Source organism: Micropterus salmoides, unplaced genomic scaffold (assembly GCF_014851395.1).
Source record: "Micropterus salmoides isolate LMB-PRFRI ecotype aquatic unplaced genomic scaffold, ASM1485139v1 Ms_hic_scaffold_3, whole genome shotgun sequence".
In the NCBI taxonomy this organism is placed as follows: domain Eukaryota; kingdom Metazoa; phylum Chordata; class Actinopteri; order Centrarchiformes; family Centrarchidae; genus Micropterus; species Micropterus salmoides.
Genome location: NW_024042261.1, coordinates 29,191,245 through 29,203,907, shown reverse-complemented (window position 1 = coordinate 29,203,907; position 12,663 = coordinate 29,191,245). Strand labels below are relative to the sequence as shown.

The 12,663-nt window shown below is 40.5% G+C and overlaps 3 protein-coding genes across 4 annotated transcripts in view; 1 reads left to right on the top strand and 2 right to left on the bottom strand.

The window, feature by feature from the left end:
• Positions 1–101: 101 nt before the first annotated feature.
• glod4 (glyoxalase domain containing 4) lies at positions 102–3,398 on the bottom strand. Of its 2 annotated transcripts, none has more exons than XM_038693577.1 (9): positions 3,241–3,398; positions 2,995–3,044; positions 2,762–2,882; positions 2,515–2,659; positions 1,903–2,039; positions 1,463–1,549; positions 1,254–1,367; positions 1,080–1,166; positions 102–976 (listed from the first exon to the last, which is right to left on the bottom strand). In XM_038693577.1, the coding sequence occupies exons 1-9, from the start codon at positions 3,328–3,330 to the stop codon at positions 911–913; spliced, it is 897 nt and encodes a 298-aa protein (XP_038549505.1). In that variant the 5' UTR covers positions 3,331–3,398; the 3' UTR covers positions 102–910. The 2 variants fall into 2 exon arrangements, with proteins under 2 accessions (XP_038549505.1, XP_038549507.1); XM_038693579.1 differs by having other exon boundaries at positions 3,336–3,392.
• A 270-nt stretch (positions 3,399–3,668) lies between these two features.
• On the top strand, positions 3,669–6,681 carry mrm3a (mitochondrial rRNA methyltransferase 3a). The gene is made up of 4 exons (XM_038693571.1): positions 3,669–4,236; positions 4,817–5,061; positions 5,143–5,304; positions 5,418–6,681. Exons 1-4 carry the CDS (start codon positions 3,878–3,880, stop codon positions 5,978–5,980), a joined length of 1,329 nt encoding a protein of 442 aa, XP_038549499.1. The 5' UTR covers positions 3,669–3,877; the 3' UTR covers positions 5,981–6,681.
• Positions 6,682–7,216: 535 nt separating this feature from the next.
• The window catches only part of nxn (nucleoredoxin), a 55,021-nt gene continuing 49,574 nt past the window's right edge, over positions 7,217–12,663 (bottom strand). Inside the window, exon 8 of the mRNA XM_038693576.1 lies at positions 7,217–7,865. Within this exon, the coding sequence (XP_038549504.1) occupies positions 7,683–7,865 (183 nt within the window). The 3' untranslated portion in view covers positions 7,217–7,682. The remainder of the gene's footprint in view (positions 7,866–12,663) is intronic.

Here is a 12,663-nt window from a genome sequence, read left to right as displayed (position 1 = left end):
CACCACCAATACTGTTACAGCAAATATTAACTTTTAACTATGTAGTCAGACATTAAGCGTAAGTCGTACATAGGCGAAACACATAAAACACACACACACAGTCGTAATCAAATTATTTTATGAAGGTGAAAAGATAAATGTTCTGATGAATGACATGTCATTTTACTAATGGTAAGATTCATTGCCACTTAACCACATGATTAAACATGCATTTGACAGCATTCTTCCATGGTTGATGCCAATGCTAGATTTCCAGGCCATTGCCCTAAAGGGGCCCAATCCCTCAAAAGATCCAGGTACATTGCATGTAAATTACTTTTGGTCATTTGATTAGCTGCATATTTATGGAATTTGCACTACAAGGCAGGCCCTGCAATATTACATCATGTTGAGGCCCTTTGTCTACAATTAAGACCTTTTATTGTTGTGTATGTCATCCATGCATGGTACATTTTTCTAAATAAAGTTGTTTTTAATCAAAATAACGAACTGACACAGAAATCTTGCAGCCAGATAGTATTACTTCAATAATTAAAATAACTAATTGAATGAACAGAATGTGGTTAATGGGTAAACAGGGGTCTAACAGAAACATTTTCCCCCTGGCCATCTTTCATATTTTTCAAAAAACAAAAGCAGATTTGTTTTTGCCCACTTGTCTGCCTTATTGATGGGAACAATATTTATTGGGATGTCCATCAAAATAAACAAGTGGTCCTTTTACAAAGTGCTGTCAATGCAACTGTCCCTTGTGGTAAGCCTTCAGGGAAAATAAATCTCATGCTGCCAGCCTTAGGATAACTGACATTACAAGAAGATCTACACTAAAGGTGACTTGTACAGCAACTCATCTGATGAACTGGTAAGAAATTGATGATGGTGCAAAATTTTCCAGGCAAGCTCCTTCATCTCATGCCGCAGCTTTCTGTCTGTTGTGTTTGGCAAACCACTCGTCACTTTTATCTTCGGCTATAGCCTAAAAAAAAGCAAGTTTAAAAGCAGAAAGAGCACAGGCACAGTAAATATCCAACACATGTTGCATATTTAATACAGAGAGGAAATACTGGAGCAACACCAACCTTATCAAGCAATTCATTTCCTTTGGGGTCCACCATGGACAGTTGCCTGAAAGCCTCATCTCCCACAAAGCAAATCTCATGACTATCCTACAACAAACATTGTCCAGTTAAATTGTTTTATAATGGAGGCGTACTTCAATTGATTGCAGCATAATGTTGGTAATGTTCTCTTACTGGGTCGGCCAAGATAACCACTTCTACTGTGGCTTTTCCAGGAGTGTCCAGGCTGACTAATGGAGTGAGAATTTTCTGATTCTCCTTTTTCATCAAGGCTTCGAGGTCAGGCAGCTGGGGAATGTAATAAAATATTGATGATGAAAATGACAATTATTTTTCTTCAATATTAACAAACACAATGATGTATTCCGGAAATAATATTTTACTTGCTCCCGTGGGCATGAAAATGCTATTCTCCCAAATGCTGTTCCATGATCTACTGTTCCACCAATATCATGAAGCTCCAGTTTACACTGCATAAAGATAAACAAAATTATCAAAATTCAATGAAAACATCCATCCATCGTCAACTGCTTATCCTTTGTACAGGGTCGTGGGGGGCTGGAGCCAATCCCAGCTGATATCGGGCGAAAGGCGGGGTACACCCTGGACAGTCCATCGCAAGGCCACACATAGACGAACAACCACTCACACTCACACCTAAGGACAATTTAGGGTGAACCCGCGCAGACACGGGGACAACAAACTTCTTGCTGTGAGGCGATAGTGCTAACCACTGCACCACCGTGCCGCCCTCAATGAAAACATTCAGACTAAAATACATGTCTGACTTAAATACAGATGATTTCTTTGCTACTTGACTCACTTGATTGTCTGCAAATCCCATCAGCACTGTTTTCTTTTCCTCATTCTTTTCCATCACCTTCATTCCCAAGAGTGTCGTCCAGTAGTGGGTCGATCTCTGGAGGTCTGATACTCCGAGACAAACCTTCTGTACTGGGTCTGGGAACAAATAATTAAAAGGTTACAGGTGATCAATCACAGAAGTAAAAACAGTATGACATGCTTAAACACCTGCAATGATCAAGCTTCAGGTGAATGCAATTTTTCATGTGAGTTGTTGTCATCCATACTGCGAAGGGTTTAACAAAAAGCCATGACATTTTTTGTTCACTTAATGCCTTTATAGTTGCAGATCATAATTATTTTCACCTAGATAGTATTATTTATGGATTGATCAATGAATAATTTACTTAATAAAATACTCAATATATTGGAACTTGATTACTGAGTCTAATCAATAAAATTGAATTAAATGACTATTACTATAAATAAATGTACAACCCTTTGCAATTGTGAAGCTGTAACCAACTGATATTTGGTATTTTTGCTTGATACATGCGATAAAATGACTAGAATTATTAATTCCTTTTCAAAACTGGACTCTTTTGAGAGAAAAGACACCCATGACAATCACCACTGGGAGGCTGCTCTTTGTCGACAAGGTAGAAAGGATACCCTCCTGGAGCCTGGGTCAGATACAGAGCCTCTCCTACCTCAGTAAGAGGCCATCCCAGATGCTTAGCGTTGCTTACAGCTTTGCTGGACTGCAGAGTGAGCCCCTAAAGTGAAAAGATTATGTGACAATATGTCTTTAGATTAAGGCTGCTGTACCCTATAATGTTATTGTCCTCTGTAACGTTTCCAAATGAACTCTCACCCACCAAGAAGTCATTGCCAAGTTGATACTCTCCCACCCCATAATTGTATGTCAGTTCAGCAACAAAATGGTCATCTTCTGGACCAAAGCCAACCATTGTCTTGCTCCATTTGCCATCGTAGGGGCTGTATCGATACAGACGATGGCATTGGTCAGAATTAAGATATTAACACCTCTGTATAACTCTTTTTTATACAGTTTTGTGAGCACAAAGTTCAGTTAGCTTAAGATGTCTACCCATTACACGTTGCTTTGCAGCCTTCCTCAAACTCTTCATGTCGTAAAATCTAAAATGGACAAGACATGAGAAAATAAGCATCCAGCAGGAAAACACATTTATTAAAACGCAGTTTCACTCATATGACAAGGATGAATCATCTAACGTTAGCTGCGTAACGTTGTGCAGCACTTTGGCTGAGAGTGAGATCAGCCGATTATCAACAAAAGTTCTGGCCATTAAATGAAGCTCAGAAAAAAAAGTACCTTCATGCCAAGAACATCTCGGTAAAACGTGGCTGTTTTGGTCCTGTCACCAACTTTGAAAACAAAATGCAGTGCTCGTCTCAAAGACATATTACCTGACAGATATTGTGGTGGGTGATCTGTACTGCAGTGGGAACGATTATGCTTCCTTGATGATCGACTTTTCTGTGTTCCTTTTGGTGGAAAGTAAATACAAATGAGCAAACAGCAGGCATTTACAAATGAAAATACATTTCCCAGATATTATTTCACCCTTTGTTAATAATATATATAATAATATATATCATTTTGGACAAGCGCAACGACTTTAAGCAAAATGAAAAGTAATGGAACTACGTTCGCCACCCCTAGCTATTCAGGTTAATGGTATATCCCAGCATCTCGCATTCTCTCGCGAGGTTACTGTTGAGCTGCAACTTTTGGATTTTTGACTTAAAGTAGAAAAGTAAAAGAAAAGTAAAGTATATAACTAGGTAATATATTCAGCGCAGGACATCCCCACACAATTAATTATTAACTTTACCCAATAGACTAGATCAATTTTCTATACGTAGATGTAGTATTACCTACACTACAACTGGTGGCGGGGTAACTCAGCGCCTGCCCGTTAAACAAGAGAAGAAGAAACTGGGCAAACATGGCAGCGTACATGAGAAGCGTGATATGTCTTGTTTCCATTGAGCGAAACGCTTTTCTAACAAGGGGAAGCAGCATTGTTGTGCAATCTAAACGGTATGTACGCGGACTGAGGAGGAAGCCTGTCAGAGTGCTGTTTCCTGAAAACGAGACGGATAAAGTCCACAAGCCGTCAGCAGGGCAAAAAATCAACAGGGAGACGGAGGCTCAATTCACATCTACAACTAGGCATCTTGAAGAAAGTGACTTTGTCAATACGAGGAGTAATGTGCAGTCAACTCTAAAACATGCTCACGTTACAAAGGATCAGATTGATGGACTGCGCTTCGAGAGGGCTTTACCTGGAGATAAAAGACTGGCGTAGGTGTCATATGAGGCTGCAAGGCACCAAAAGCTGTCATAAAATGTCAGATCCAGATCTGATCACATTGTGGACAAAATTCAGGACTATTTGTGGACTATTCAGGCAAAGTTCTTGAAAGGTTACTTGTTTATAGACAGTAGGTTTAAGTAAGTTTAGTGTACTCTGGTAAATGATAAAGGTTTTAGAAAAAAATGTTATTAATAATTATTCCTCAAAGCAAGGTATCAAAATGTATATTTTTGATATTTGTGCCAAAATACAGATGTCCTGTTTGCAATAAGTATATTTTGCTGATAATACATCCATGCTTTCACTTAAGTTTTGAATGCAGGACTTTAACTTGGAGGACTTTTTTATTGTGCTAAGGCTACTTTCATTTGAATAAATCAGGATACTGTTGGATAAGATGTTATATGGCATTTTTCTTAGTTGTCACTTTCAGTTGCTGCTTTTTGCACTTGTAGGGCATAATAGCATCCTATAATTCATGTTTCAAGAATTGTAATCATAATTATATATTAATGTTCTCACTGTTATCTATCTCTACCTCTCCATCTCCCTTCATCTGTCCTTCAGGAGGTTAGTGAGCGTTGCTCGTTCCAGGACGTTTCGGGAGCACCAGGGTAAAATCCTCCTGGAGGGCAGGCGTTTGATCTGTGACGCCCTGGACGCAGGAGCCAACCCACAGATGGTGTTCTTCAGTACGGTGGATCGGCTCAGAGAGCTGCCTTTAAACAAGCTGAAAAGGGCCACGCTAGTCAAAGTCAAGTTTGAGGACATCAAGATCTGGTCTGACCTTGTGGCCCCACAAGGAGTGATCGGTGAGGGTCACATAATTTGATTTGGTTCATTATGACGCGCAGATACCGAGTTGTTCCTGACTCCGACCTCTTCCTCTGTAGCCATATTTTCTCGCCCGGACCCGTCACGGTTGAACTTCGCAAACAGAGGTCATTCACTGCCGTTGTCCCTGATATGCGACAACATCCGAGACCCTGGCAACCTTGGGACCATGTTGCGATGTGCTGCTGCTGCTGGCTGTAATGATGTACTACTCACCAAAGGTATGCTCATGTTATCAATTAAAGATGTGAACAAGTGAACTCCACTCCTTGAGAATGGCATTGCGTCGCTGCTTGTAGTTATTCAAATGTTGTTGTTTTTTTTCCACTTACAGGTTGTGTTGATGCTTGGGAGCCTAAAGTTCTGCGTGCAGCAATGGGCGCCCATTTCCGCCTTCCCATCTATCCAAGCTTGGGCTGGGATGATATCAAAAATCATCTCCCTAAACCTGTGACTGTCCATGTGGCTGACAGCAGCTGTGGCACTGACAGAAGCAGAGAAACGGAGGATTCACAAGTTAATATGTCTCATAAATCCTCCAAAGCAGGAGACTATGGCTGGGTCAGCACAAAGCCTAATCACAATAACATGCGCTACGAGGAATATGATTCTGACTCTGGCTCAGATAGTGAATATGAGGGACTTGAACTTCCCAGAGTGGACACAAAGCTGTACCATGACAGCTGGGCTCGGAATGCCACTGCTCTTGTGATAGGTGGAGAGACACAGGGCCTGAGTCTAGAAGCAGCCCAGCTGGCTGAGAAAACCGCCGGCCACAGGCTCTTTATTCCGGTCGTTCCTGATGTGGACAGCTTGAATTCAGCCATGGCAGCCAGTATTCTTTTGTTTGAGGGCAGGAAACAACTGTTAAAACTAAAGCAGATACCGGGCAGATAATGTAAAGCTGAACAGCAGTTTTCATGATGTTCGCTCTAAATAGCATTATGTGACTTTTGGTGTACATCATTCCTTATTACTGCAGACCAAACAGAATAATTTTAATTTAATTATTTCCATCCTGCACCTTGTTCTGCTAACAATAAAATACTGAATTTGAATCAGGGGAATTATTTTTAATATCAATTAATCTTCTGATTATCTTGATTAAGTGTCTTGTCTACAAGATGTCAGAAAATAGTAAAGAAACTGGTAGTTAGAATTTCCCAGAGCCCAGGGATCTTCAAATTCCTTGTTTTATCCAATTATTAGCTCAAAACCAGAAGATTTTCAGTGAACTGCCAAAGATGACAATTTAGAACAACAAACAAACATCTGTCATAGGTGTTACTTTCTAGCCATGGTATCGTCCCATTTAACAAAAATACAAAGCACATATCCCTTGCTTTTTTTACCCATCCTTCCCTTTTCATAGAGTAAAAGTAATACTTTTCATAGAGTCCATAAGAGCCTTAAATAGATGCCCACACATGATGCATGATTATTATAGAAAGAACTCACTGTGACAGTGTCATGTCTATCCTTTACTCTGTATCTGCTGCCACATTGTCTATGCAAATATGCAGAACTCACTACACTTCCATCCCACCTGGAGTCAATCTGCATACTGTCTCCCGTAATAAATGCAACATTTGCCTTGAGTTTATTTGAGCCCATGAGTCTTACTTAAAACTTCTAAAAAAGAAACTGGTAAGTCATTTCATTGTGTGTATTTTACATATCCAAGGGCTAACTATTGGTAGAACTTAAAAAGGGACAAAACTTTGTGCTTGCCAGTGAATTTTTAATGGGTGTGAGAAGTCATGACTGAAGTAACAGAATACAGGGATTTATACATTCAACAATTTTCAAATGCCATTTGTGCCTTCAGAAATAACCTGGCCTCGTCATTAATGACCTTCACAGAAAGTCCTCTTAATGACTTTGAGATGAGAACCACCATTAGCAATAGGCAAGAGATGACTTTCACTCACATTATAACACACACACACACACACACACACACACACACACACAGACAGGGGTCTTAAAACAACAGTCATTGGTCTGTTACAAGCAGGTATAATGTGATCTTTACTTTATGTGCATCTGTCAAACTGTTTTTTTCTTTAAATATGGCCATAAAGGCTTACGGCTACATCCAACTGAGGTTTAACACATTTGCACTACATGTGATTTATAACTGTAAAAACAAATTTTATTCTTTCTCACCATCATTCACAAACCAAAAGTAACAAGGATCTTGCGGACAAAACAGAAACCAAAGAATCAGCTGAGTAAGTAGGTCCACTGGGTAATTCTCTGGTTTTCTCTACTTCAGAAAAGCTATTGGGTGAAAAAAAAAAATACAAATACATTTCTTGAAGCAAAAAAAAGAACCAACAGAATCTCCATATATATTACTGTAGGGACTATCATCAATGCAAGGCACCACAGGAGAAAAGACTCCATGAAAACATGTCTAAAAAAATGTTAAAATGTCAGTAAAAAGTGAGACATCTCTCGAAGAATCTGACAAAGTCAGGGGGAGGTGGGAGAGATAGTGGGAGGCTGGGAAGGGTGAGGGGCATATCAACAGGTCAGGGTTTGATGATGAAGCGAGTCCCATATAGTATGTCCAATTTATATTTGGACTACCTCTTCAGATGGGCTCTGGTTTGAGCTTGTCAGCGAGGAAGTCACTGACAAATTGATCCACTACAGCCGGTGTGATCTCCTCTACGTCACGCACGTACTTGGCACGGGCCGACATGTCCAGGATAGTGAGCAGAGGCGCCGCTTCTGGGAGGTTAGTGTAGTCCCGCAGGGAGTCGGTCATGTCATCCTGCAGTGAAAAGAAAGTAGTACAGTGGTTAAGGTGATAGTACATGATGCTAAAGTGGTACATTCCTCACATGTATGGATGAGTTACTGCACGGGCCTACTGGGAACAGACCCAAACTAGAGCCACTGTTTCAACTGACTAATTTACATGTCTTGCTGGAAAGTCAAAAAGCTCAGTCAAAAGTAGAGGTGTCTTGATCGCAATCTTTTTTTTGCTCACAACATATTTATCTGCCAATACTTAAAACATCAAAATTAGTAAAACAATTAAATTGTGGGATTTCCTCTGCTGAACATGGTCTGCCATGTGACTTTACCTGTCTACACTAAACATGTGACTACTTGTCCATACTGATCATGTGAATCATGTGACTATTTATATATAAAGAAATGGCCCAAAGGCGACCATTTTGGTATTTGCCCTGAAGAAGGTCTAAATGGCTGAAACACGTGAAAGGCTTTTTAAATCATTACCCTCAAAAGCCTCAGATTTTTTCAACACTTCTACACTAATGGAATCCCCAAACTGAAGAGCACCAGTAGATACATTCCAGGAGAAAAGACACTATAAATTATATATTTCTCTGCTGCACATCCGTTCAGACTGGCTGTTTGGCGACGGAAACTAGGACATCATCCATTACTTGAACTACGCCACATCAAGATTACTCCATAAAATTCAGAACTGCCTGGCACAATCTTTATTAATGCACACTTCTTGAAAGAGAAAATGAAACTCCCCTTTCTCCCGTCTTCCTGCAGAAAGCCTGCCCACAGACACCAGAAAGCTGCTGCTTAGTCACGCATCCTGCTCTGTTGAAAGACAGGAAGCAACCAGGTGGGGGTCCAACAACATCCCTCCCTGGTTTGTTTTATTTTTTTTTTCCAAAAGCTCACTCAGTCTTAACACAGAGCATTTGAATAGCATGTGTGGGCAGGAGAGAGAGCAGTGCAGATTTGTGAATGATGAAAATAGATTGCTGTTGGGTTTGGTGGAGAGTCCAGTTTTAGTTCTTTGCCGTTATTTTTAAAGGACTTCAACCATGTTCTGCCTGAGGCTTGATGTCACCTTTCACTCTTTAACAAGTCAGAATTACAACCCCTGTAGTAGCCACATGTAACAGAAACTAATCATGAGCAGGCAGGCAGCAACTTTCAAACAAGCTCGAAAGGGCCATTAATTATTGAGACTGAATAAGAAATCACACCCTTTCAGCTTTAGTTCCAGCCGGGAGTGCTTTTAGAATTGGCATTCCTACCTTGACAGAGATTCATTATTCTAGTCATATCTTCTCTAAGTCAAATGGATTTCATGTGCTATGCTTTTAAGGTCACACAGTTCACTTATTAGATGTGCACAGCTAATATCATTTGAGACATTCTCTTTTCCTCATGACATCATGACCTGATTTCCCCTCAGCTTAGTTTGCTGGCGCAGAGGGAGACTTGCAAAGATTAAAGATCAGTTTCATATGGAAAAGATTATGTTGAAAATGTAGAACTAACAAGAAAGGGCCAGAGGGTGGCACTGCAACAAAGAGTTGGACTCCTCACAGAGGCAGCGCCTCTGATGTTAATACCGTTACTGATATATGTGCCAATGTGAGTTTTGTCATAACACAGTCAAAGATAAAGCGACTTTGGATAGATTTCCTGCTACACACAATGCTCAAGTATTCCCTCCATTCAGGCTTCTTTGATGCGTCACCCCTGTTATCAGCAAATCCACAGTTATTCTTTCTAAATGGATCAAACCACACAATCAGCTCAGACTTCTCATTGAATAGCTTGGCTGCGCTGCTACCTAAAAGGATAAGTATGCCAAGATGAAGACTGTGACCTCTACTTTGCAAAACTGCAAACAGATGGAACAGATGAGTTGCAGTGTGGTATTTTGTTGTAGGCAGCGAACATCCTCTGAATGGAGCCCATTTTATTACACTGCAAATCACCATACATTGACCACTTAATACTCACAGATGTAAGCTGTCACTAAGGACAATGTTGTTACGAGTGAAATACTGCTTGATTCTCCTACTAAAATAAAAGCTTTGTCTTCAATGCTCTCTTGCAGCCCTAGCAAGCGTAGAATATACATCATCTGGACAAACAGTGTAAAGACACCACAAAGAAAGAAATTCCACAATCTGTCACCATGGCCTATCCACCCTCTCCGATATGAGAAGATGTAATCTCTGCGTCAGTCTTCGCCCCGAAGGAAGTCATTCTTCTTTTGTTTGGCTTCTCTGCTTGTGTAAACTGCTTCTCGTGAGGTGCAGCCATCCCAGCGGCCCCCCGCCCTCTGCAGCTCAGCTCAGAACAAAAAGACAAAAAAGGGCCTCTCTGCTATAGCTCGCACTCACAGCTGTGATAAGGCTCAGCGTTTACCGCGGGGAACCTGCTGGGCCATGTCAGGCTTATTCTTGTTACTGACGCGCTGTGGCATTTCACAGATGATGACCATCTGATAAGGCCTGAACTGAAGATGATAACAAGCCTCACCACTGGCCTCTGAGCTGGGGCTGCGTCCATCTTACTGGCCAGCTTTGATGTCTTGAGGAAAAGTCATCATTGTGAAATTTTTGAAATTTTTCAACAGCAATTGGTTATCAGTTTATATTGCTGAAAGTGAAAACATCTTTGGCTGGTACGTGCAAATGTGGGATGAAAAGACAGTAGATTTAAACAACTATCAACCATCTCTTGAGTTGTATGGAGGTACAAAACATTCTGCTTAAGATAAAAACAGTGATAAAAACACAAATTCTCCATGTGACCTTACACCTGGTGCTCATTCTCAAATTTTCTAAAATCTCAATTTTTTAAGCTATAAAGAAACAAGAAACTTTCAGTGTGTTTATAATTCCACAATAATGGACTACATGCCATGCTTGTGGCTCTGTGTGGCTGTATTAGCATGCTAGAATATTCACAATGAAAATGCTAACATGCTGATTGTTTACTAGGTATAATGTTTACCACATTCACCATCTTAGTTTAGCGTGTTAGCATGCTAACAATTGCTAATTAGCACTGAACACATTCGTTTTCAAGTATTTGATCATAAAAGTATTGAACAAGCTAAAGTTTTGACCTCATGTTGGCGCTAACATGTTTCTGGATCACCAAGTTATTACAATTTATCCTGAAGGGGCCAAATTTCATGCTAATTCATTTAATAGCTGGCATTTCACTAACAACCACAAGTGTGAATAGAGCTGGAACTAACAATTGTTATTTGATTAAATGTTTAGTATCATATATATAATCATAATATCATAGAAGCCAAGGTGACATGATCAAATGTCTTGCTTTGTTGGTCCACCGGTTCCAAACCCCAAAATACTCACATTAGACCAATGAAAGAAAAAGAAAAGAAGCAATGTGAACCTCATAGTGGTGCTACAGAAAAATTCAGGGGATCAGTGGGCGTCATCCTTGCATGGCTGAAATATAATATTTATTGAGTTTACATACAAAATCAAGCAGAACAAAGAGGCAACAGTCATTGCTGCTTGCCACAAAAATCTGTAAAATTCTTATTTGACTGGATAATAGTTCATTTTGCAGCTAGTTCACAGCAAAGAACAAAAGATCTTTCATTCTGTGTTATATAAATCAGTATACTAGTGGTGTATGTTTTTTTCAGTAGGGTAAGAAGATCCTGTGTCATTCTGCTCAGCATGGCCTCCCCCTGAGAGACTGCCAACATACTGCTGTCTCATGGATACCAAAGACCCAGCAGCTGTCCTGGCAAGGAGTGTGCAACTACCAGGGCTAACCTGGGCCAAGGTGCAGAAGTCTGGACCCAGAGACTGGAAGCCTCACTCTCTGAACGTCTGAAACAGGAAGTGATATCTGACCGTGAACCCAATCTGGAAATGAAACCTGGTAATTTCATAGCCAGTTGAGCAAGAGCCAGGAACTTATACCTGTGCTACATGGATGTTAAAATAGCTGCCTTGTGTGCCACAAGGGACACAAAGTAAACTTAGACTGCAGCTATAACGCAAGATGCTTCTGAATCACTACAAACACCAGTGCCACAATGCTTCTTTGTGTAAGGTCAAATAAATATTGGTGCACAAATGAATGATGAACACAAATCCTGAGCTTTCCTTGTTCTCTGTATGTATCTTAGTAACATTTCAAGGTTGACATCAGAGTGGCGTGGCCTTAGACAGACACACACAGGGTCAGACATTTAGCACATGTGCAAGCCCCACGGCAGAAACCTGAGCCTGCCCTTGGTGTGTGCGACACCAGAACCAGTGCAGTCCTCCCAGACTGCTGGGCAGAGAGAACAGGGAGGAAGGGGAGCTGGAGGGCAGAGAGCAGGGGAACTAGGGAGAGGTAGCTAATCTGGTAATTATGTCTGCTGCTGGTGCTAACTCCACCAGCTCTGGAAAGGTCGAGACAGAACAACACAAGATAACAAGAGTTATGACAACTCCACGGTTTGTCCCACACAGGGAAGACGTGGGAGGAGATAAAGATGGAGGGATTATTTGGAGCGAGAAGAGAAATCTGCTGGCATGCTCTGGGTCTAACCATCATGATAAGGGCACCCAGTTGAATTCTGGGTTGTGGATAGGAGTGGCTCTTGCAGGTTCAAGAGTCTCAAAGAGAGGGGTCTCTAATGGTGTCATTTAAACAGTGGTGAAGGTGCAGATACAAACCAGGGACATATACACACACACATATATACACACATATTATATATATATATATATATATATATATATATATATATATATATATATATATATATATATATATATATATATATATATATATAT

Bases quoted from the DNA above. Each gene is read 5' to 3' on its own strand.
- glod4 (XM_038693577.1), bottom strand. From the start codon at position 3,330: ATGTCTTTGAGACGAGCACTGCATTTTGTTTTCAAAGTTGGTGACAGG. The intron at 2,660-2,761 runs GTGGGTGAGAGT...TTTTCACTTTAG, and splicing joins AACTTGGCAATGACTTCTTG to GGGCTCACTCTGCAGTCCAG. The intron at 1,167-1,253 runs GTAAGAGAACAT...TGTTTGTTGTAG, and splicing joins TGGTTATCTTGGCCGACCCA to GATAGTCATGAGATTTGCTT.
- mrm3a (XM_038693571.1), top strand. From the start codon at position 3,878: ATGGCAGCGTACATGAGAAGCGTGATATGTCTTGTTTCCATTGAGCGA. The intron at 5,062-5,142 runs GTGAGGGTCACA...CTTCCTCTGTAG, and splicing joins GGCCCCACAAGGAGTGATCG to CCATATTTTCTCGCCCGGAC. The intron at 5,305-5,417 runs GTATGCTCATGT...TTCCACTTACAG, and splicing joins TGATGTACTACTCACCAAAG to GTTGTGTTGATGCTTGGGAG.